General features: G+C 43.1%; 1 protein-coding gene across 2 annotated transcripts in view; it reads right to left on the bottom strand.

The window, feature by feature from the left end:
* The window catches only part of Nell1 (neural EGFL like 1), an 850,988-nt gene that overhangs the window by 590,673 nt on the left and 235,186 nt on the right, over window positions 1-25,129 (bottom strand). For both annotated transcript variants that reach the window (XM_028880172.2, XM_037199200.1), the window contains exons 8-10: window positions 16,928-17,062; window positions 14,859-14,961; window positions 814-887 (exon numbers count right to left, since the gene is read on the bottom strand). In XM_028880172.2, the coding sequence (XP_028736005.1) occupies window positions 814-887; window positions 14,859-14,961; window positions 16,928-17,062 (312 nt within the window). The remainder of the gene's footprint in view (window positions 1-813; window positions 888-14,858; window positions 14,962-16,927; window positions 17,063-25,129) is intronic.

Raw genomic sequence — 25,129 nt, 5'->3', positions numbered from 1 at the left:
GTTGACCTTGATGTAGAGTCCATGGTAGTGTGTAGTGGTCACAGCATGAAGGGCTGACCCATAGGGCAAGACTGACCATGTGCAGAGTAGCTCAGTGTGTCTGTCTCTCCTCTGCTCCATGCAAATGTTTCAGGAGTCCACAAGGTCTTGCATCTCTATTTATTGTATATTTGCTTATGACATGTTCTCCCATACCAATCTACAAATTTATGAAGAAAACAACTTGCTTCCCACCATGTCTTCATATCCTAGAACCACACTGGGGTTCGCATTCACTGTTGTATATGCAGATCCAGGGCAGTGCTGGAATAAAGCATTCAGAGCCCAGTCGAATTCTGGGATGCATCATCTGCCTGGCTTGTGTTTGCCAAATGTTTAATAGCAACGTTCTTTATAACTTTTTTCATGGTGGTGGGAAAAACAACAATAAGCATGAGGGGGATATTTTCTAGAATTCTATTGCCACTTGGTAGTAGAGTTGGTGCAGTCAAGGCTGGTATCGGTTACTTACTTGCCGACCACCAACCCATAACCTTTCTCCAGAATCACCTGCCAACTTTCCCATCCATAGTAGTTCCTGTCTCATTTTCCCTTTCACATCCTTCCTGTACTTGCTGCTCTTCAAGCTATGTTATCCACTTCAATGCAAGCTAGTCACACAGAAACGATGGAGAGGTCCTCTCTATCCTTGACTCCAGCCCACCAGTTCTGACCCTCAGGGACCCACCTAGGCCAACATGCCCCACAGAGGAACACTGCATGTCTATCTCTTGTCTGCTCTGTGGAAGTGACAGGAATCACAGACAAACTTACCCGACATTCCCGGCAGCTCTTGGTTAAAATTCGCTGGCCCTCGGCAAGAACTTTTCCTCCATAGATACATTTTGCTGCAAGAAAACAGAAAAACAGTTCACACCGAGTCATGCTATGCTACAAAATTTCCTTAGAGGCCACATCCAATGCCAAAAGACCCCACAGGAACATAGATTCCCTGAGTCTAAGAGATATAAGTTTTTCTATCTAATGTAAGTCATGGGGAGAGTACCGTGAATGGCTGCTGAAGCCAGACTTCAGCTTCTTTGAATTTACCTGGTCTTCACAGCACACCCACACAATTGGTGGCAAAAGGAAATGAAGGGTAAGTTGATGTGATAAGATATTTAAACAAAAGAAAGTAGTTGCCATGACCAAGCAATTAGCAATACGTTTTATGCTTGGATTTTCTCTCTTCATTATTTTTTGTATGTGTGCATGTGTGTGTGCTCACAAGTACAAGTTGAAGCATGTGCATGTGGCGGCTTTATGTCAACACCAGGTGGCCTCCTCTATCCCTCTCCATCTTAGGTTTTGAGGCAGGGTCTCTCACTGAACCTGGCACTCACTGATTCATCTAGGCTGGCTGGCCAGTGACCTTCAGGGATCTGCCAGATTCTGCTTTCCCAGAGCTGATAATACATGTCCATGCCCAGCTTTTTCTATGAGTACTAGGAATCTGAACTCATGTCCTCATACTCGAATTGCAAGCACTTTATATGCTGAGACATCTCCTCAGCCCAATTAGTGGTAGTTTTGATGCAGACAGTACTGCTATAAGATGAGCCTCTGGGTACATGGCGTATGTTCTGTTCATCAAAACTTCACCACAGGGAGGATTCCATATGTGCTTCTTTATGATCATGAGAGGTGAGTGCCCTGAGCCTAGATGTACTTAACCATACTCAGACAACTATGAAACACAAGGCAACCCAACCAATTGCTATATCAGCACACTGGAGGGGGAGGTCTTGAGAAAGGTGAGCTGTGTGGGCTAACAGGCAGGGCAGAAAGTGGAAGTCAGCCCTGTAAAAAATTTCAAAGCAAAACAGAGCTTAATTTAGATTCTGCCGAGACCCAGTCCTTGACTTAACTTGCTGACTCACTTTAAACCTGTGCAGAATATGTCAATTTGCTATGACCCCTCTCTGATTCTACTAGATTTTCCAGCCACTTCAAGAGGAACAGAAAGCAAAGGTCTGAATGAACTCTTTCATGGCCTGATAAGGGCCCTTCTAGCCCCAGCTCTCTAGAGAAACAGAAATAAATACACACTTGCCTTTAGTTCATAAAACCACTTCACCTCTCGATCCTTCCATTTCTGTATCTATTAAAGCTGGGCTGATTAAATTTGGTAGTTCCCTGGACCTAGTCTTCTCATTCTCATGGAACATTCATATCTGTCCAACCTTGTCTTCACAGACACAGAAAGGGAGAAAATCAAACACTGATCTACTTAACATAATACCTCTGTGGGATGGATGCTGGGACATGCTGCCCAGAGTCCTCTGTGATAACTAATGTATTTCTACAGCTGCTGGAACAGTGTCAGTCAACAGGCTCAGGCAATTGCTGATCTAGGATCTGTGCTGGGCTGTGCAGAGCCACTTTGCCCAAAGTCCAGCTCCTTACTAGACCAGCCTGTATCCAAAAAAGCATTGACAAAATAACACAAAGAAAAAAATAAACTGCCTTCCTTGACTGATTTGGGACAACTCTGAAAGGCAGTTCCAACTGAGGATCCCAGTGGGAAGAACTGAGGCATTTGCTGTGAGTAAACTGTCAACCTCATTCAGCTTCCCTTGGCACCCATGTTAACCCCGCACTGATCCTGTGTGCCTTTCCTAAGAAAGCAGTAAAAATCTCCACTGTAGACTGCTTCCTGTCAACGCCTGCCCTGCAGTGACCTACACTACCCAGCTCCACATTAGTGTTCTCAGTGAATGACACCACTGTCTACACCAGCTCCTTCTACGCCTGCTTCTTGCCCAATGGGAGTAACCAAGTCTTAGCAACATATCCTCCTGGAATTATTCCTTTCCATCCCCAATCCTGACAATGTCTTCATTCAGACCATCAGCATCCCTCTTCTTCAGCACTACCAAAACCTCCTTGTTCTAACCTCAGCCTTTTCCAGTCCTTCCTCGGACAACACAAAACCATCTTCAGATCCACATCTGAGAATCTGAGATCCTACTTAAGAACATTAGGGGACCTGGCACCTTCAGGGAAAAAGAAGTTGACAATCTCTAATTCGGTAGATAGTACATGCTGCAGCTTTTCCTTACCTGTCAAAACTTCAAGAACTTCCCACCCCCTGTGCTCTCACTGACACACTCCAATAATAGTCACACCCCATCTACACCACCGCTGTGCTTTCTCTCTCACTACCAAGCTTTGCATATAGTCTTGTCTTCTATAGAGATACTCAGATCTCCATTAGCCACCGACAGCTTCTGTCTTAGTTATGGTCACTGTTGGCTGTGATGAAACACCATGGTCAAAAGCAAGTTGGGGAGGAAAGAGTTTATTTGGCTCACACTTCCACATCACTGTTCTTCATCAAAGGAAGTCAGGGTAGGAACCTGGAAGCAGGAGCTGATGCAGAAGCCATGGAATGGTGTCACTTACTGGTTTGCTCTTCGGGGCTTGCGCAGCCTGCTTTCTTATAGAACCCAGGACCCCAGTCCAGGGATGGCCCCACCCACAATGGGCTGGACCCTCTCCCATCAATCACCAGTGAAGAAAATGCCTTAGAAGCTTGCCTATAGCTGCATCTTATGGAGGCATTTTCTCATTCCAGGTTCCCTCCTCTCAGATGACTATAGCTTCTGTCAAGTTGATATAAAACTAGCCAGCACAATTGACCTCCTGTTAACTTGACACACAAACACATCACTGTTAAGCCACGACCTCTCTTTTTTGTTCACCTCCAAGATTTCACATTAAAGGCATCACAATATAAAACGCTTAACAAATTTAAAAATTCCCACAACCTTACAAATCCAAACACTTTAAGAGCTGTCTCTTTTAAAAATACCCGCTCTTTTAAAGTCCAGAGCTTCCATAAAACTCCAAAATCTCATTTTTGAAAGTTTAAAGTCTCTCAACTACAGGCTCCTGAAAAAAAAAATCAAAAACAAATTAAATGCTTCCTTACTTCAAGAGGGAAGAACCAGGGCATGTTCACAATCTGAACAAAGTAAAACCAAAGTGCAAAATGTAAGTCACTCAATGGGATTCACTCATGACCTCCCAGGCTCCTCCAAAGGGCTTGGGTCACTTCTCTGACTCGCCTTCTGCAGCACACACAGGCATCCAGGCTTTGGGTGGCTCCACTCTGTCTCTGCTGCTATTCTTATTTTTTTCCATTTTTCTTTATTAAGACATTTTCTACTCACTCTACATACCACCCACAGATTCCTCCCTCCTCCCTCCTCCCATCTCCCAGCCCTCCCTCCCAAGCCACCCCACATCCCCCATGGCGAGTCAGCAGAGCCCAGCACACTGAGCTTAGGCAGGTCCAAGCCCCTTCCCACTGCACCAAGGCTGTGCAAGGTGCCACACCATAGGCACCAGGTTCCAGAAGCCTGCCCATGCACCAGGGACAGATCCAGATCCCCTTGCCTAGGTGCTCCCCAAACAGTTTGAGCCACACAACCATCTTCCGTATCCAGAGGGCCTAGTTCAGTCCCGTGGGGGCTCCACAGCCACCAGTCTACAGTTCATGGGCCTCCAATAGTGTGGCCGGTCATCTCTGCACTTCTTCCCGTCATCATCTCCATGTTCCCCACCTGCAGAATCCCTCCTCTCTCTCATAGATTGAATTCCCGGATCTGCAGCTATTCTTGATGGTCATCACGGGTACTGGCATCTTGAAAATGCTGGGGTCTTCTGCTGCAACTGGGCTGCCCCTCTCCTAGGCTCTCTTCATGGTGCCAACCCTCCACTTCTCTTCATGACCCCTTCAACTCTGGGACTTCAACTACTACTGAGGCTGCACCTTCTCTAGTGGCCTCTCCTGCCCTCTCACAGTACCAAACTTCGGATGCTTTTTATGAACTCTTCGTGCCTCCAAAACCATTACCACCTGGGTAACTCTTGCACATTACCAAGTTTAGCTACCAGTGTGATGTACAACCTTGGCCACTTCTGGAACCCAGCTTCTGTGCGCCGACCCTGAGCAACCACTTCCCAGAAGATTTCACCTCAGTGATACTGGTGTCTTCTTAATCACCACTGATTTCCCAGTTCCTGCTGACCAACATCAATTGTCCCAGTAAAGCAAAGGTTTTACTTCAGTGGCTCTGGTGTCTTGTTAATCACAGCGATCCTTCAGCCCCAACTAATCAGAAACACAGATTCTCAACTCAAAATAGCTTGTTCACCCAGTTTTTTTGTAGCACCCAAGATCACCAGCCAGAGGCGGCACCACTCGCAGTGGGCTGAGCCCTCCCATATCTATTACTAATCAAGAAATGTCCTACAGGCATGCCTACACCCCAACCTTACGGAGGCAATTGCTCAGTCTAGGTCCTCTCCTCTCACTTGTGCCCACTAGCCAGCACACCATACCAACACAACACTCATCCCTGTCCATCTTCTTAATGTAGACCCATCTGGTCCACCCTTCTAACATATACAGCCATACATTTCTACCCTCATGTATATTTTCACCCTTTCAAGTTATTTACCCATCCATTTGCATATATATACATATATACGTGTGTGTGTGTGTGTGTGTATCCAAGTATTTCTTCTCTCCCAACATACATACTTATCCATTTCCACTCTCTCAATCATATATGCCCCAATCTGTCTCCACCCTCCCCACATATAGCCATCCATTTATCCATTTCCATGCTCTCAATATATATACCCATTCATTTCAATAATTTCTCTTAAGAAGCGCGCGTGCATGTGTGCGTGTGTGTGCGTGTGTGTGTGTGTGTTGTCTGTGTGTCTTGTCTGTGTTTTGTTTGTGATGTAAGTACCTGTTAGAGTAGATGGCTGCAGGGTGGGGGCTCACTTTTGTGCATGGCCCGAGGGCAACATCAAGTGTCTTTCCTCTGTTGCCCTCCCCCTTTGTCTTTTGAAACTGTCTTTCTATGAACTTGAGTACCATCAGTTTAGCTAGGCTGGCTAGCCAGCGAGTTTTAGGAGACTGCTTGTCTCTAGGTACACTCATAGCTCGGGTTCACAGGGTCGTGCCGCTACATCCAACTTTTTGCTTGGGCTCTGGGGATCCGAACTCAGTTGCTCATTCTTGCAAAGCAGGCACTTCACAGCTCTCCAGCTCCAAGAAATTCTTTTTGAGTCTGAACCCTGATTAAATTTCCTACTTTGTGCTTCTATTGTTCTTTGGACCAATCCCTAACAGAGCATATGTCCACAAGTCATGTTGTATCTTCGCTATACACTTAATTTTACAGCTTGCTGCTGTTACTTCCAGGAGAGTCAAGACTGTGTATGCATAATTGTGAATCCCACCTCAAACTCGACACCTCTCTGGGCTTATTGTTGACAAAAAAATAATAAACACTGTTGAAAACTAATGAGCTCTACTGAGTAGCAAAACCTGACAAATCTCCTGATTACCTGCCACGATTTATTTCTGCTACTCCATATAGCTTCAAATAGGCAAACGTTTCTGGACAAACACAGCAGCAATAATAATAGCTAAAGAGAGAAACAATACAATTCCCTAGGCGATTCTTTCCTTCTTCCTTCACTTAAAAAACCACCTATCACTGACTGCCCTTTAGGACTCAGTGTTCTAGAGATATCCATGACTGTTACTCATTGCCCCTAATGACATTCTGGGAACCTCCAATTGACTTACATAGAAAGAACCTATCTCCAAGGCCCTGGGATTTCTGTGCGATAAATTCCCATACTCCTAAACACAGCAGCTGCCAACTTGGCAAGGTGGCTCGTTCCAGAGTGACAGTTCTGCTAAACGCACTCCCGTCAACGCTGCCATCTGTTTCTTGGCATGGGCTGGGAAATGCAGAAATTCTCCTTTTCTTTTCCTTTGGCCCCTTGCCACTCCACAGTGGTACTAACACGCTTGCTACCCTGTCTTGAAACATTCGGCTGGCTCCTTTCTTCTCTGGCAGGCTCATCCAGAACTCCTACCTGGAGATAAAAATGCCTTACTGTTTACACCACATTCAGGGACACATCCTGCATGCACCAGGCTGGCATTAAAATGTCTGATGAATTTTATGCCCTCACACCATAGGAAGCTTTGGGGTGGAGGATGACACCAGTCTGTGTCTGTATGACTTCGCTTGCAGCTGTGGCAAGGTGCAAAGAAGTACATATGACATGGGTGCCATGTGTCCATGAAATACCTCAGACAACTTTCAGGATTGGAAGCTCCCTTAGCTTTCATGTTCTTCCCCGTTCCTCTGATAGTGCCCCTTCCTTCCCTGGCATTACCCCCTTAATGTCTAACATCAGTTCTCATTATCCGACCTCTTGATCTGTAGTCAAATCCTTATTTTTGATGTCCAAGGAAATTCAAACATAAGGTGAGTCAGGCCCTGCTGCCTTTGGCTGGGCACTGGAGAATTCATTCCTACAGCTTTCAGTGTGAGCAGAAATGTAAACGGATACCGGGAGCCCTTCGAGTCACACCAGGGACATGCAAAGTAGAGTATTTTACAGTGTCCAACCATGAAATTGAAACCTGGCCCAGCACACACTTCCTCGTGATGTCTGAAACAAGCATTCCAGGGATTTAGCGACAGTTTATTGTTCTTTTTGCACCCACAGACATCCAGGCCTTCAGATTTGACCTTGGTTTCTTGAGTGCAAGTGCTGGACACTTTTGCCACTTGGGTGCATGCTGAATGAGCTATTGACAGGTACTGCTTTCGATGGCCCTGGCAGATGTGCACTTGTGGTTACTCGGTCCCCATTCCGATATCCGTTCCCTCACACATGTCAGCCACCCCTGGGCACTTGGTGACTTTGACTGCCAGAGGCAGCAGCACTCGGCTTTACACTTGAAAAGTGGCAGATGAGAAGAGCTGAACACACACGGATTCTCCCTTCCTCAGGAAATGAATCCACTGAGCTTCTAAACACCGCCTCTCCGACCGAGCAAGACACCCACGTCAAACTGGGTGTCACTAAAACATCTCCAGCTCACAGATACCAAACAGAAGGCAACACTCTTGCAAGCCCACACCAAACTCTTCCTTCCCCCTGCCCTGTCGCTGTGCTTCACGTTGCTTGTCTCCTGTGGGCTCTTGTTCGAAACTTGGCACCTGCTCTCTCGCAGACACACAATGCCACGCTTAGTATGCCAGGCCCTTTAGCTGTCACTCACGGCCATTCCTTCTCTTCCTCTCCCCAGGCAGTCTCTGCCTGCTTGCCCCATCACCTCTGTATGGAATATGTCCAAGTCCCATGCTTGGCCACTGCCTCCAGCTCTGTTAAGACAGTACCCTTTCTTAAATCACCTCTCTGAGTGTGCCATGGCCCCGCCTGAAAACTTCATTTTTAAAAAGTTAAATGTGTTTACCTGTGTAAGGTTATGTGACTTTGAATGTCAGAGATGGCACTCGGCTTTACACTTTAAAAGTAGCAGATCAGAAGAGCTAAGCACTCAGGGAGTCTCCTTTCCTCAATAAATGAATTCACTGAGCTTCTAAACAGCCCCTCTCTAGGCAAGATACCCACATCAAACATGGGTATAGCACATGCATGTTGGTGTCCAAGGAGGCAAGAGGGCATCTGGTCCCCTGGAACTGAAGTTGCATGCAATTGTGAGCTGCCGTGTGGATGCTGGAAACCAAACCCAAGTCCTCTGCAAGAACAGTCAATGCTCTTAATCACTGAGCCATCCACATAACTTACATACTTCCACATAAAAGCACCTTCATTTTTAAATTAAAAATACCAATGTTGTATTTAATGTCGTAATTTTACATGTGCATTCCCCTCTGATAAGTATGTTCTTTCTCACACAGGCACCTAAAAAACTCCTACTTATTCCTAAATACTCTGCTAAGTTGTGAACTGTGAAGTTTTCCTTAAACACGCACATGTGCACACTGCACTAAAACTATCTCACTTCAAGTTTGGACACTGCAACTTGTGCCTGGTTCAGTAGGAGCCTCTTCTCTACAGAAGATTCTTTCAAAATTATTCCAGACACCCAAACCCTAACCTACTTTACAGAGATTTCTATTTTAAAATTAGTAAGAAATAAAAAGTCTTTCCGGTCAGAAGTTCTCAACCTTTTAACTTTAGAAGTATATTAAATATTAATTTATTTTATTTGTACTCCCACTTACTTAATCTCTGAGCATATCAAAGTATCATCAGAGGCAGGGAGAAAATGAGTTTTATTTAACCAACTCGATCTGAACTCCACATAGATATGAAACTCTGCCATTAACTTCAGGTTGTGCTTCAGCATCTTGGGGAAAGTGAGAAACTTTCTGGGATTGTCTCCTAACTTGACAATTCTGAAATGAACTAGAATACAGAAAAATGGCCACCTCCCTCATATATAATAGGAAGAACTAATTATATTTAACCAAGGCCTCAAGGGCCAGCAAGATGGCTCAGCAGGTAACAGCACCTACTGCCAAGGCTTATGATCTCATTCCCTGGACACACACTGCAGGGGAGAAATGACAGCCACAAGTTGTCCTCATGTACCTACATACACAAACATGTACATACATACATACATACATACATACATACATACATACATACATGAAAAAGGGTCTTGAAGGTGCCTGTTTGGGGTGCAGTCTTTCTACTTTGGACAATCAATCTTATATTAAGAAGATTCAAAATAATAAAAAAAAATGTGTGTCTGTATGAAGGACATTATCATAGAGTCCCTTATAATAGAGAAAAGTGGGAAGTAACCTAGGTTTTGATAACTGAGAAATACTTATACAACAGCTAAAGAGTGGGAAACCGAAACAAGTGAAATAAGATTCATAGTCTTTAAAATATGCAGATTCATTTACATGATATTGGTAAAGTCAGCAAAGTAGGATATATAGATTCCATTTGTTTGTTTGTTTGATTGCTTTTCTAGTCGGGAGACGTTTTGTTGTCTTTTTGAGGCATGTAGCCCAAGGAAGCCTAAAACTTACTTTATAACTGAGGCTGGCTTTGAACTCCTAACCTCTGCCTCTGTGACCCCAGTGTTGGGACTGCAGGTATGCATCACCCACCTCAACTGTTACCTTTCTATCCACAAGTATTCTCTGCAGGTCATGTGCTTTGATGAAAAATCTATAGGGTTCGTAGTCAACAAAGCTAGTTTAGGATATTACTAGCCTTGTGGTTTTGGCAAATTGATTTTACTGGAAGTGCTTCTGGTAAAATGGGGTGCTAACAATATAAGTTGCCTTATATTGTTATATATACTGTGAGAAGTCAATGCATTGAGCAGAAGTGTCCAGCATAGTATAGCACAGAGCAGGCACATGCGGGGGTCTCTCACTCTTAATTTACCTTTCATTTTAAATAGTGTCCTCCACAATGGTGGTGAAGAGCAACTTTTAAAGATCTGTTTTACATGTGCACACCTGTATATGTGTGTGTGTGTGTGTGTGTGTGTGTGTGTGTGTACCATGTTAGTCCCAAGGCCTATTGAGACCAGAAGAAGGTGTCAGGTCCCTTGGAACTGGAGTTATAGATGGTTGTAAGATACCATACGGGTGCTGGAAATTGAATCTAGGTCCTCTGTAAAAGAAACAAGTGCTCTTATCACTGAGCTGTCTCTCTAGCCTGAAAAGATATGTTTAATCATTATTACTTGGATTGGCCAACACTAAAGAAAAATGCTTCAGTGTTTGAAATTAATTGAATAACTGAAATTTCTAATAAAGGCACCTTAATAATGAGAGATAGGTCCAAAGCCTTAGAAAAAGCTAAATACAGAATTTGACCCTTAACTTGATCATTCAAAATAAGAAGATTGAACCACATTAACTTGGGGGTTGTACATTCACACTTCATGTCCAGCCTGGTGTTTGAGCCTGGAGAAGCAACTTGGTCACTTCAGATGTAAAGAATGGAAGGCAGCTGTTGTAGAATATTATTTTAAGATGTGTTGCATTTGTTTACACTGTGGAACATTTGTTTTAATGATGCAAAGATGTACTTCATTCCTCTATGTTGCATTGTTTTACTCTGTGAAGCTGTGTTACTCTGCCTGTCTAAAACACCTGATTGGTCTAATAAAGAGCTGAACAGCCAATAACACACCAGAAAGGATAGATGAGGATGACAGGCAGATAGAATAAATGGAAGGAGAAGTCTGGAAAGAAAAAGATCAAGGAGCTAGAGAAGGATGGGGACTCAAGCGGCCAGCCACCCAGCTACACAACCAGCAACTGAGTAAAAAAGAAGAAAAATCCATACAGAAATAGAAACAGGTAAAAGTCCAGAGGCAAAAGATAGATGGGATAATTTAAGTTAAGAAAAACTGGTGGGCTGGAGAGATGGCTTAGAGGTTAAGAGCACTGGCTGCTCTTCCAAAGGTCCTGAGTTCAATTCCAAGCAACCACATGGTTACTCACAACCATCTGTAATGAGACCTGGTGCCCTCTTCTGGCCTGCAGGCATACATGGAGGCAGAACACTGTATACATAATAAATTAATAATTCTTTAAAAAAAAAAAAAAGAAAGAAAAGCTGGCTATAAATAAGTGAAACTAAGGTTGGGCATTTATAAGTAAGAAAAAAATCTCCCTGTGTGATTTATTTGGTAGCTGGGTGGCAAGGCCCCCCCAAAAGCAAAGAGCCAAAGAACCGAAGAGTAAAAAGCAATCAATTACAATTACATTTTGGTGCCCAACGTGGAGCTTGAATTTCCATGTAGGGTCTGAGAAAGTTGAAAAAGGAAAAAAAAAGAACAAGAAGAAAGGACACAACTCCTTTAAGAGGCTTTGCTGTTCAGATGGCAGGGAACACTAAATAGAAATGGCAAGCTAAGTGAAAACTGCTTATGGCCACACAGGTACCAGCTTCCTAGGTAGGATGAATGCAGTTCCTGATCACACACCTCCGACTTGACTGTGGACTTTAGGCTTGGCTTCCAGACCTGAGAAGCAGGCAGAGCCAGCTGATGGAGCCACACAAAGGACATAGTGTAGCTTAGCAGTTTAAAGTTTTGCTCACACAGTCCAAAAAAAAAAAAAAAAGCTAAAAGATACAGAGTAAAAGAGGTCCAGATGGAAAAAAAAAAACCTCTAATCAGGTTCCAGTGAGTTTTACAATGTGTATAGGCTTAAGAAAGAAAAGAAAATGGATATAGACAGTCACAGGAAGAAATAAATAGTTTTAAAAATAGTAAAGTCTTTAAAGAGATAGCAAAAGTAATACAAAAGGAAACAGCCACGTAAAATGGAAAACACACATGGAGTCTGGATCCTATATAGTATTGTGTTGATTTTTTTTAATTTTTTGATTGCTGATGGGCAAGACCCATCTGTTGGGAGACATGGGATTGTGAACTAGACTACAAAATTGAACCAACCTACTTTATGGCTATCATAACTTTAAAAAAGAAGTCAAATGTATTTGTCAAAGGGAAATCAAAAATACATTGGAGAAGGGATTTCGCTTTTGTTCCCACAGGAGACAAGAGGATGTAGATTCCTTCAGGAATAATACGGATCAGGTTTGATCAAGGGAGACCTCCTGAAACTTGACACATGATATCTATCAATAAAGGTCTTTCCAGGACTTGGCCATTATTTCAATTTTTCTTGAGGACTCCTAAAGATGCTTCACCCACAGACAACAGGAAGCAGTCTAGAGAAAACAACATCCACATTTCTAAGAGTTTGGGTATGGGAAGCTTTGGGTTATTTGGTGGGCTATGGATGTTTGTTATCATTTAGGGGAATACAGGAATATAGGATAACAAGACAATTATTAATCTCAGATATTTTTTATTGGCATAAATTTTAAGATATTGATTCAAATTTACTGGACCTGCCTGGACTGAATCTCCCAGGTTGAACTCAATCCCCAGGGGAGTCTTTGCCCTGGAGGAGATGGGAATGGAAGGTGGGCTGGGGGTAAGGGGGGAGATAGGACGGGGGAGGACAAGGGAATCTGTGGCTGATATGTAAAATTAAATTATAAAATAAAAAAAATATAAAAAACAAAAAAAAACTGTAATTTTACAATAACAATGTAAAAAAACATGTTAACTTTTTAAAAAGACTTTAACCATATATCTTTAATTTCCCTAATATATATTCCTTGAGAAAAATGTTAGACACTAAAATATAATTATTAAAAGTTATTCTATAAAAAACAAAAAAAATAAATTCAAGGTTAATTTTGTTACACTGTATATATGTTTCTACTCTTGTTTGGGGTATTATACTTTTGCAGCTCATTTAAAAATGCAATGTGTAAATAAGAAATGAAGTTAGTAGTTAATCTATAATAGTAAAACTTGTAGTCACATTAAGTATGTTTTAAAGATTAAACACGTGTTTTAGATAGGTAAATGGTCTTCAAACACTTCAAAGACCTACAGAATATGGCATTTAAAATGTTTTGTTAACCTAAGGTTTTTTTGTGACAATGAGACACATCTGCTCCTGGTAATACCAATTTACTTCATAAAAGGATTATTGGCATCAAAGAAAATCCATAGGAGTTTTCTTTTATTGTGACAATGTTAGCCATTTGGGCAAGAAACTGCTATTGCCTTGACTGCTTGACAGTGTGCTGTGCAGACTGGACATGCAGGACCCATAAGACAGTGAGTGCTGAACTTTGCCAAAACAAAGTAGGACAGTCTTTCAGGGTTCCTGCTTCACAGAAGAGTCTACCAAGACATTCTGCAGGACACAGAGGAAAGCAACTGACAAAATTTGCCAAAACAAGGCAGGGCGGTCCTTTAAATATCCTGCTTCACTGAAAAGTCTACCAGATATTCTGGGTCTGTAGACTGAAGATGGATGCCCCAACTTTGCAGAACTTCGCGTGACTGTCCAGGCAGCAAAATGTTTCTGTTGTTAAGTAATATTAATTCCTTCTAGAGTCTTTGATGGACTTAAAGACTAAATAGTTAGAGTTGTACGTTTCCTTAATTATGATAGAAAGTAAATTAGGTATAAAACTTTGGAATCACCAAGATAGGATAGATAATAAAGTGTTTTCTCTGAATTTGCTAAATACAAATGGACTGAATAATGTAAATACAATTCTTCCTTGATAACTATTTTTGTTGTATACAGTTTTACTAGGCTAAAATCTTTCATGTTTATTTAGATAAAAGGGGGAAATGTTGTAGAATATTATTTTAAGATGTGTTATATTTGTTTACACTGTGGAACATTTGTTTTAATGATGCAAAAATGTGTTGCATACTTTTATGTTGCATTTGTTTTATTCTGTAAAGCTGTGTTACTCTGCCTGTCTAAAACACCTGATTGGTCTAGCAAAGAGCTGAACAGCCAATAGCTTGGCAGTAAAGGATAGATAAGGGTGGCAGGCAGACCGAATAAATGAGAGGAGAAATCTGAAGAGAAGAAGAAGATCAAGGAGCTAGGGAAGGAGGAGGACTCACAGGGCCAGCCACTCAGCTATACAGCCAGCAACAGAGTAAGAATGAAAGAAAGATCCATACAGAAACAGAGAAAAGTAAAAGCCCAGAGGCAAAAGATAGACAGGATAATTTAAGAAAAGCTCATTAGAAATAAGCCAAGCTGAGGCATTTATAAGTAAGAAAAAACCCATGTGTGTATTTATTTGGTAGCTGGGTGCCAGCCCCCCGCCCCCAAAGAGCAAAGAACTAAAGAACCAAAGAGTAAAAAGCAACCAATGACAGACAGTAATTAAGGTGGATGGGATGGTGCTTCTGTAGAGGGGGAACCTGTTACAGTGAAAGGAATTAAAATGCAAAGTATTTCTCACCAGTATCATATTACCTGCCAATGTTCCAATTCATAAATGTTAGTTGGGTTCTGAAAACAGAGGGAAATGCATAACTCTAAGAGCACAGAGGACCACACTGACCCTAGGTGAATACTTACGTCTGCAAACTTTACAACACTGGCCAGAAATGTGCACAGGAAGCGCGTCTGGGGAACAGTTGAGCGGGGGACAGGACATCCTTCGGCACTCCACAGCACCACTCTGGTCAGGGAAGACAGAGAAAGAGGTCTCTGAGGTGTCCTCTGAACAAGTCTGTTTCAGAGGAACTTCACCTCTCATCTCCAGAATCTCAGGAAGACAGGGCAGTGTGGGAAATCCCCAGGCCCCTCCGCAACCACAAATAAAGTATTCTCTCCAGCCCAAATGAACCTATGTCACCTCAATTACTTTTCTGATAAACATCACTGCCTTCATCCACCTGCCCATGTGGACTAAGTAGATTAGGCTGAAAACAAAAAGCCTATTTCTATGAGACATAAATAACACCTTTAGTAGACCCTGTCAATCATTTTTAAGGCTCTAACAATCCATTTTGTGTTTTCCTGGACAAACAATGCATTCTTCAGATATTTATCGAGTAATTTCAAGTAGACAGGGTTTACATACTAATTTAGGAGCGGCCTCTTTTCTGAAACCGAAAGAGTCTATAGGTGGTGGATAGTCTGTAAAGCATGGAGGGGGCATTGCCTGCATTCAGTTCTTGGGAACAGACATAGACATCTTGCAAAAATATAATACAAACGTTGAGAAATTGATTAAACTGTTAAAAGTATATGGTGTGGGCTGGAAAGGTAGCTCAGCACTTTAGAGTACATACTGCCCTTTCAGAGGATCCAAGTTCAGTTCCCAGCATCCATGGTGGGCAGCTCTTAACCACCTGTAACTCCAAACTCAACACACTCACATAGAGTCACACATGAGTACACATGATCAAAAATAATAAAATTAAATCTTAAAATGTGTCCTCTTAGAAAAGAGAATAAAGCTCTAATAGGTCTAGAAATAAAGGGATCTCTGTCTCCCTCCACAGCCAACTCTCAAACTCCAAATAGTAAGTGGCTTAAGGAGAACATTAGATCAAAGAGGATATAATGAAGAAGCAGACTTTCATTTCCAAGCATTTGGAAATTGTTGGGGTCACTAAAGGGGAGTATGTGTAACGGAAGTAGCATCATGTGCTGAGTAGCCTGCTGCACTTCTACCAGCAAGCCTGAGTCTTGACCTTAGCCAGGGGCTTTAACCAGTGAGCCTGAGTCTTGACCTTAGCCAGGGGCTTTAACCAGCAAGCCTGAGTCTTGACCTTAGCCAGGGGCTTTAACCAGTGAGCCCGAGTCTTGACCTTAGCCAGGGGCTTTAACCAGTGAGCCCGAGTCTTGACCTTAGCCAGGGGCTTTAACCAGTGAGCCTGAGTCTTGACTTAGCCGGGGGCTTTAACCAGTGAGCCTGAGTCTTGACTTAGCCGGGGGCTTTAACCAGTGAGCCTGAGTCTTGACCTTAGCCGGGGGCTTTAACCAGCAGTCCTGAGTCTTGACCTTAGCCGGGGGCTTTAACCAGTGAGCCTGAGTCTTGACTTAGCCGGGGGCTTTAACCAGCAAGCCTGAGTATTGACCTTAGCCAGGGGCTTTAACCAGCAAGCCTGAGTATTGACCTTAGCCAGGGGCTTTAACAGGTGAGCCTGAGTCTTGACCTTAGCCAGGGGCTTTAACCAGTGAGCCTGAGTCTTGACCTTAGCCGGGGGCTTTAACCAGCGATCCTGAGTCTTGACCTTAGCCAGGGGCTTTAACCAGCAAGCCTGAGTCTTGACTTAGCCGGGGGCTTTAACCAGCGGTCCTGAGTCTTGACCTTAGCCAGGGGCTTTAACCAGTGAGCCTGAGTCTTGACCTTAGCCAGGGGCTTTAACCAGTGAGCCTGAGTCTTGACCTTAGCCGGGGGCTTTAACCAGTGAGCCTGAGTCTTGACCTTAGCCGGGGGCTTTAACCAGCAAGCCTGAGTCTTGACTTAGCCGGGGGCTTTAACCAGCGATCCTGAGTCTTGACCTTAGCCGGGGGCTTTAACCAGTGAGCCTGAGTCTTGACTTAGCCGGGGGCTTTAACCAGCGGTCCTGAGTCTTGACCTTAGCCGGGGGCTTTAACCAGTGAGCCTGAGTCTTGACTTAGCCAGGGCTTACTTTGCATGTGCAGTTCCTGCAGTTGTCACCGTCCACCCAGGAGTCTTGGTCCCTGTAGAGCAGCCCACTCACTTGGCAGGTCTTCTCGCAATGGCAGTTTTCCAGCTGACCAAGTCTTGTCTCTGCATAATTCAGCTGCAGAAAAGATGTAGTGAATGTAATTTGTGTGATTCAACTGCATTGTCCCAGCAAAGCTAATAGTAATAAGGGGGTGGGGTGCAGGGGAAATCTGAGCAGAGAGAAAAGAAATCGCTGGGTAGTTTCCTGATTCTTAGCATAATCTGTTTTCTGGTTTTCACACAGGTAAAAATCATACTAAACTGAAGACATGTTGTCTCCCGTGGTCTAATGAACATCAAATGAGACATTAAATGGTGTCTCTGGAGCCTCGTGGGTATCCACGACAGCGTGTGCTTCCAGCACAAACCCACACAGATGTGCTGGCAGTGAGAGCATTCCTGGGAACTAATTAGGATGTTGAGCAGAGATCTAATTGGGAAGCCCCATGCACTTGCATCTGTCTCCCACCATTCGCTATGCAGTTTGCAAGAAGAAAGGTGTAGCTTCCTCTCAGGTGAAAATTTTGGGGACTTGCAACAAGAAAGGGAAGCTATTGGCAAGTCCAGTGTCTTCCCAAATCAGTGTCCCTAAACAGAATGCCCAGGTTTTCATCTGAGCATTCAGAGGAAGAGCAAGAGAGGTAAGAAAACCCCTAACTGAGATCAGGAGTTTTTGTTTGCTTGATTGCTTGCTTGTAGGTTGGTTGGTGGGAGAGGACCAGAGATGGCTCAGTAGTTAAAGTCCTTGCAGGCAAGCATGAGGACATGAATTCCATCCCCAGCCCCCAGGTCAAAGCTGGGTACTGGAGTTGTCTGTAACCTTGGTGCAAGGGAGATGAAGACAGCTAGACCTCTGAAGTTCATTAGCCAGTCAAAGTAGCTAAATCAAAGGGCTTCAGATTCAAGGGGAGATTCTATCTCAATAATAAGGGGAAAGTGGTTGAGGAAGATACTGACATCAGCTCCTGGCCTACACACACACACACACACACACACACACACACACACACACACACACACACACACATTTCATTACTTTTAATCACAGAGTTTTAATCTACAAATTCAAGGGGAATATAAAGCTTAGTCATCCTTACAAGGAAGCCCTGAGAGTGATTATCGCCAGGGATAAGCTCTCATAACAATCCTCTGGATCTGGAATAAGAAATCTCTCTCTCTCTCTCTCTCTCTCTCTCTCTCTCTCTCTCTCTCTCTCTCTCTCTCTCTCTCTTCCCTGCTGGATCGTTTTTCCTTGATCACATCCTGAGCAAGTCTTAACTTCAGACATCCGAGGTCCTCCTCCTGGCCTCACCCTGCCTTTGACTCCATCCTGAGCAACTCTTGTCTGCAGACATCTGAGGTCCGCCTGGCCTCCCCCCCCCCCCCGCCCTTGGCCACACTCAGCACCACTAGGTTCCCCTAACAGCTCCTCTGCATATGACTCCAGTTGTCTTTCTTGGTTCAGCCTACTCTAGTTTTCCTTCCAGCACAGCAGAGAGTCAAAGTGTAGCTCAGTAGTAAAGCACCCGCCTGGCATGCGGAAACCTGGGTTCATCCCTGGCACCACAAAAAAAGAAAAGTAATAAAAACCTGAGTGCAGCAATTTGGTGTGAGGTGTTCACTGTGACATCCATACAGAAGACTGACAGCCTCCCCACCCTCAGCTTCCTTCACATAAAGAGTGCCATCATGAGCATAAGTACCAATTCCTAGTTTCTCTTTTCCTCCTAAATCACACTGTGCTTCCAATGCCTTGCATGTGTTTCCCTTAGAGACCAGAGCATCCTTTGACCCAACAATGACTATTTCAAGCCAATCTTAGGTATAATAGCGAGTCTGGGAAACAACAAGTCCAACCTGTAATATGAATTGCTAAATGGTCTTATTAATAAAAAAAACAAAACAAACAAAAAAACCCCAGAGTCAGATATTGGGGTGAAAACTGAGGGATAGAACAAGCCAAGCCACAAGTTCTTACTGCCAGGAAATCCTCAGCCCAAGAGAGCGCTGCTTCCTGAATACTCCTGCCTATATATCTTTCTGTGCCCTGCCATCTTACTTCTTCTCTCCAACTAGCTACATCACTTCCTCTTTCCACCCAGCTCTATTACTTCCTGTCTGTCTGTACAGATCTCCAGACCTCTATGGTTAACTAGTGCTGGGATTAAAAGCATGTGCCACCACGTCTGGCTCTGTTCCCAGTGTGGCCTTGAACTCACAGAGATATGGATGAATCTCTGCCTCCCGAATGCTAGGATTAAAGTCATGTGCTACCACTGCCTGACTTCTATATTTAATATAGTGGCTGGCTTTTTCCTCAGATCCCCAGGCAAGCTTTATTTGTTAGAGCATAAATAAAATATCACCACACCCACCATCTTTCCATTATCAATATTTTTATTGTGTGACAGTTTCATGAATTTATGTAATGGATTTAAGTCATTTTCACACACACTCCATTCTCCTCCCTCACTCCCCTCTGTTCCCTCTGAAACCCTTCTTCTCAACAAGACCCCCTCCTATTTCCATGTCTTCTTTTTGAGTGTGACCCACTGAGTTTAAGGGTAGTTTCTTACCCAAGCATGGGTGGGAGTTAAATGGTACAAGAGCAGCTTATCAGTGCTAGGCCACTGAAGAAGATGATGTACGCCCTCAACAACTATTAACAGCCATGTTAATATGTTCTCTCCTGTGCCTCTAAACAGCACTACCCTCTGAAAGAGACTCCTTGTGTGATTCTAACTGATGGTATAGTTACTTGTGGCCATTTCCCTAACCCTTTTCCTCCAAGCACTTGAAATTTCTCAAAGGAATGTGTCCTTGTTGCCAACTATAATGAGGTGGCGAACCACAGAGAAAGCAGGCCCCTGGACTACCTGCATGGTCCACATTCACCCTGGAGAACTACCAGACTTGCTCTGAACTCCCTCCAGGTCCTTCTAATATGTATGATCTTCCAAAGTGGTACGTTTCATTTAAAGCTCCAGTCTAATTATAGAGTTTCTAGAATCTGTGATAATTAAGATCTTTGGGAATTCTTTAGGTAGCACAGATAAAACATACTTCAAGAGTTTGCTGAGGTTAAATAACCAAGGCACATGACATCAAAGATAATAAAACGACAGCTCATCACTCACTATCTTTATTCCATCTGTTAGCCCCAATAGTTCCTGTGTGAGCTGGGCTTGAACAAAAAGAGGTGAGCTAGATGAGCCTGCTAAAAGTGCCTCCAAAGGGTGCCTGTGACCTTGATAGCAAGTGTGTGCCTCACTCTGCAAATCTGGACCAGCTCCAGTGTCTATGTGACTCCAAGAAGGAAACTCCCTCAAGACCCCATGACCTGAGAAGGAGCTCCAGCTACTGAATGAAGTTCTGTGACACTCTAGGAGCTCCCCTGAGGTGAGCCTTAGTGGTGACAAGTGCCCATCCAACAAAGCTGAGCTACATCCCTCTGTGAGACCCTGGCCCTCAGAAAGCTTGGCTTTTAATGTGATGCATTTTGTTTTCCTGTCTGAACTTTCTTTTGACTTTTAATGTGTTTAGCTCTTTCTAGCAACACGGAGAAGCCCTAATCTCTATAATAAAAAGAGTATAACAGACAGATAACAAAGGCAAAAGGACACTAAAGTAAAAAACATATCTAATTTTCCAAAGGCATTTAATATGTAATCTTACTTTCTTTTCCTCTGCTAAATCCTATAACAACAATAAAGGAGAAAAACAGCTCTGAGTAAAAAAAAAAAAAAATGCATTTTCTGCCATTGGTGGAAGCATGCTGAATTTATACAAATTCATTTCAAAAACTGTTTCTCACAGCTCCCTCTCTCTGAGGATGACTGAGATCCCAAACAGATACAGTTTAGGTCTGCATCTCTGTTGTGTTTTACCTTTGTTCTTGCACTTATCTAAGCAACCATGAACTGAATTATTTATTCCTAGCTCTACACACTCGAAGACAGACCGTGGAGAGCTTTTTCACAAGAAGATGTCAATGAATGGATGGGAGTACATTAGTCCTACAATAGATTGCCTTTTCGCTTTGAAGTACTGTTTTGGTGTTTGTTATGTGGATGGGAGAAAATGTAAATCATTGTTAAACCTTTACTCTTAATTGAAAAATTATCACTGAGTTCCTCAAAACAAGAAAGGTCTCAAAATTAAATATGTCACAGCTTGAAATGACACTCTAACTGGGAATTGATTTTTCCACACAAATTTCAGCGATTTAAAAAAAAAAAAGAAATGCAGAAATTCCAAGTCTAGGAGCTGGCAGGTTGTTACAACAAGTAAAGCTGCTTGTTGCCAAGCATAAAGAACTGAATTCCATCACAGAAAACACGTGACAGAAGGAGAGAACCATCTCATGGAGGCAGTTATCTGACCAACACATGTACATTGTGCCATGTGCACATGTGTACATGCAAACATAAACAAGCAAATAAACGCAATTTTAAAAAAGGAATTCCCAGTCTTGAATAATCTAGCTATCTCTAATTAATATCTTCAAATTCAGTATCACAGAACTCCAAAAACTAAACATCAGAAATACCAACTAATGGGATTAATGAAAGGAAAAGACAGTTCTCAAGAAATGAACAAATGGCCAATATGCATTTGAGAAATGCTTGCCCTCATTGTGAGGGTTGGTTTTAATTGTCAATTTATCATAACCGAGACTTTCCTGGAAAGAGAGTCTCAGTGAGGATCTGTCTAGATTAGGTTTGCCTGTAGGCATGCCTGTGAGGGATTTCCTTAATTTGGTTAATTGAGGTGAAAAAATACCACCCTGAATGTGGACAGCACCATTGCATGTGCTGGACGGTGAGCTAAATGCAAAGCACTGAGCATAGGCATCCATTCAAGGCTCTCTCTTCTTGACTGGATATAATCTGACTAGTTGTTTCAAGTCCCTGGTGCCTTGACTTCCCTGTTAAGGATGGACTGTAACCTGGAACAAAGAGCCAAATAAGTCCTATCTCCCTCAAGTTGCTTTTGTCAGGGTCTCTTATCACAGCAGCAAGGAACAAAACTAAGACATTAGCCATCTAAGAAATGTGAAGAGAAACCACACTGAGATCCCATCTCACCACAGTCAGAATGGCAGTCAGCAAGAAAACGAATAAAAGCAACTGCCGCTGCAGGTGAGGACAAAAGGAACCCTGTACACTGAGTAGGAACATACGCCAGACCAGACACTATCAAAATCAGTGTGGAAGTTCATCAAAATAGAGCCACTATGTGACCCAGCTAGGCCACTTCTCAGAATTTACCCAAAGGCCCCAGAACAACATGTCACAGAGATACTTGCACATCAGTGTTGATTGTATCATTGTTCACAAAGCTAAGTTGTGAAACAAACCGAGGTGCTCAGCAACAGAGGAATGGATAAACAAAATGTGCACACACATACAACGCGATGCTCTTCAGCCATCGGGAAGAATGAGGTTATGTTGTTTGCAGAAAAATTGATGCAACTGGAGACAGTCACAAAAGGAACTTATCAGTCTCAGACAGACAACGGTATAGTTACTTTACATAGGCTGTGATAAAGACTACAACCAAAAGCAATTTGAGAAGGAAGGGTTTATTTCAGCTTACAATTTATTGTCTATCAGGAGGGAAAGCCCAGTCAAATTCAAAGTGGGAACCTGAAGGCAGGAACTGATGCAGAGTCCATGGAGAATTGCTCACTTCCTTGCTCTCACGACTTGCTCAGTTTTCTTTCTTATACAACCCAGGACCACATACCAAGGGTTGGCACCACCCATGTCCTGGACTTGCTCTCTAAAAGGACTCTGAGGTTTCCCAGAGTATGAAAACCCATATATGAACTGCCTTTTCAGGTCCTCTCTTTTCCTGCTGCAGATGCAAGTCCTGACATCATCTAGGAGATGCTATCAGTATTTGAGATATCTAGCCACTGAGGAAGTTGTGCATTTCCTTAGAGACTACTGGTCCTTCCTGGTTTACTAGTATGAATAACAGCAATGCTCACGGAATGTGCACCCTCTATCTTGCACCAAAGCTCATAGGCTGATAAAGGAATAATGATCTCTACAGATGGGAATTTGGGAGCCAGAAAAGTCCAGTGGCTTGTTCAAGACTAGGAACATCTAAAACAATGTCAAAGGGATACTCAGGGTCAGATCATTAGCATTCCAAATCCCTGTCTCTAGCTCTGCCTTGGGCTCTCTGATAAATTTCTGTCTTAATCACAGCTACTGGACAACCCAAACCCAGCCCAATCCCATCCACTAACACTTGTCACACTAGGTTTATTTAATTGGAGATAAATCCTGATGACAAGTAGACTTGATGCCATTGAATTCTCTTTGCATCTTGGAACTGACTGTCTTTAATTTCCAGTTGGCCTCACAGCTACAGACTCCATATCCCTCAATCTGCCAAAAGGATCAGTGATGCTTTGTTTCCACCAAGATGGTAGATCAGATGCCCTAAAGGACTTCACTGCTTGAATGACCTAAAATCCTGCAGGCAACATATAAGTAAAAATCTCAAAAGTCACCACAGATGCAACTCAAAATAAAGTCACAGAGGCCAGGGCAGACGGACAGAAGGGATCCCAGGTGACCAGCAAACACCAAGGCCCACCTGTATCCTGCTGAAGTACAGAGCCCTTGGGCTCCCATCTTGATGGTGACATGGGGAAAGTACAAGAGACAGACAGTATAGTCTAAGATGTGGCCCTTAAAAAAAAAACTCCTGTGTACAGGTAAGGCTCTGGAAGGCTAGACCCTCATTGAAGGTGAATGAAAAGGAAGTAAGCCTTATACATAGTACAGAAAAAGCAAGCCTCCCACAGCACAGAAAAGCCTTCTTGTTCAGATCCTACCACTGGCAGGAGGGAGAAAAAATTGTCCTTGGAAAATTCTCCTCTCAGACTTCACATGGCCTGGTTTGGGCTGGGAGAGTGAATCTGTGAAGTGAGGTGACAGAAACACAAAGCCTCATCATCTTTGCAGAAGCATGCACAATGTCAACCCAGGGCTCAAAGACAGAAAAGAAGCAGTTCAGAGGCAAAGGGTGAGATGAAAGGTCTTCTTCCTGCCCTGAACTTCCTCTGCACTGGTGGCTGCAGGCTCCTACATTTACCCCTACAGCGAATCTGAGAACTTAGGCATGGCTCGGCAATATGGCTCTATTTTTTATTTCCTCTTCCTTCTCCTTTCTGATGCCTCCATCCTCTTGATCTCCACTTATTAACACCCACCTCTTCCCCTCTTCACATTTTATTTTGTTTCTCTTTATAATCCTTTTTTTTTCTCCAACCATAAACTTTCTGGGATATGGCTGGCCTTTCAAGATCCAAGAACCTGAGTTTTGGTCCTGGGTCTGCCTTTTGTTATCTCAGGAAGAGCTGTCTACCCATTCTGACCCTCAGTCTTCTCCTCTGTGAAGTATGCTAACGAATTAACAAATAAAACTAAGCTCTCAGAACTATTTGGAGAATTGAAGGGTTAGCACACATAAAAGATAAGCACTGGACCAAACACGTAGAAACTGTCCAACAAGTTTAGCTAATGAATGAGTTTCCAGTTTCTTCTACACCGATGGTTAAATTCCACAGGCCAAATTTTGTCTACCATTTATTTTTATACAGCCTACGAATGGTCTTCACACTTTTCAATTGTTATATTTTAGGTTATATACAATTATGTTTTAAATAAAGTATATATACAGTATCTTAAATTTCGCCTTTAATCCCAGCACTCGGGAGGCAGAGCCAGGCGGATCTCTGTGAGTTCGAGGCCAGCCTGGGCTACCAAGTGAGTTCCAGGAAAGGCGCAAAGCTACACAGAGAAACCCTGTCTCGAAAAACCAAAAAAAAAAAAAAAAACAAATAAGAATTAACTTTGCCGGGCGGTGGTGGCGCACGCCTTTAATCCCAGCACTCGGGAGGCAGAGCCAGGCGGATCGCTGTGAGTTCGAGGCCAGCCTGGGCTACCAAGTGAGCTCCAGGAAAGGCGCAAAGCTACACAGAGAAACCCTTTCTCGAAAAACCAAAAAAAAAAATAATAATAATAAATAAATAAATAAATAAATAAATAAATAAAGTATATATACAGTATCTTAAATTTTGCCTCTTGGCCTGGCAAAGTCCACAATTAGCTAGTTGTGTGCA

The sequence above is a fragment of the Peromyscus leucopus genome, chromosome 1 (assembly GCF_004664715.2).
Source record: "Peromyscus leucopus breed LL Stock chromosome 1, UCI_PerLeu_2.1, whole genome shotgun sequence".
NCBI lineage: Eukaryota > Metazoa > Chordata > Mammalia > Rodentia > Cricetidae > Peromyscus > Peromyscus leucopus.
This window is presented reverse-complemented; position numbering and strand designations above follow the sequence as displayed.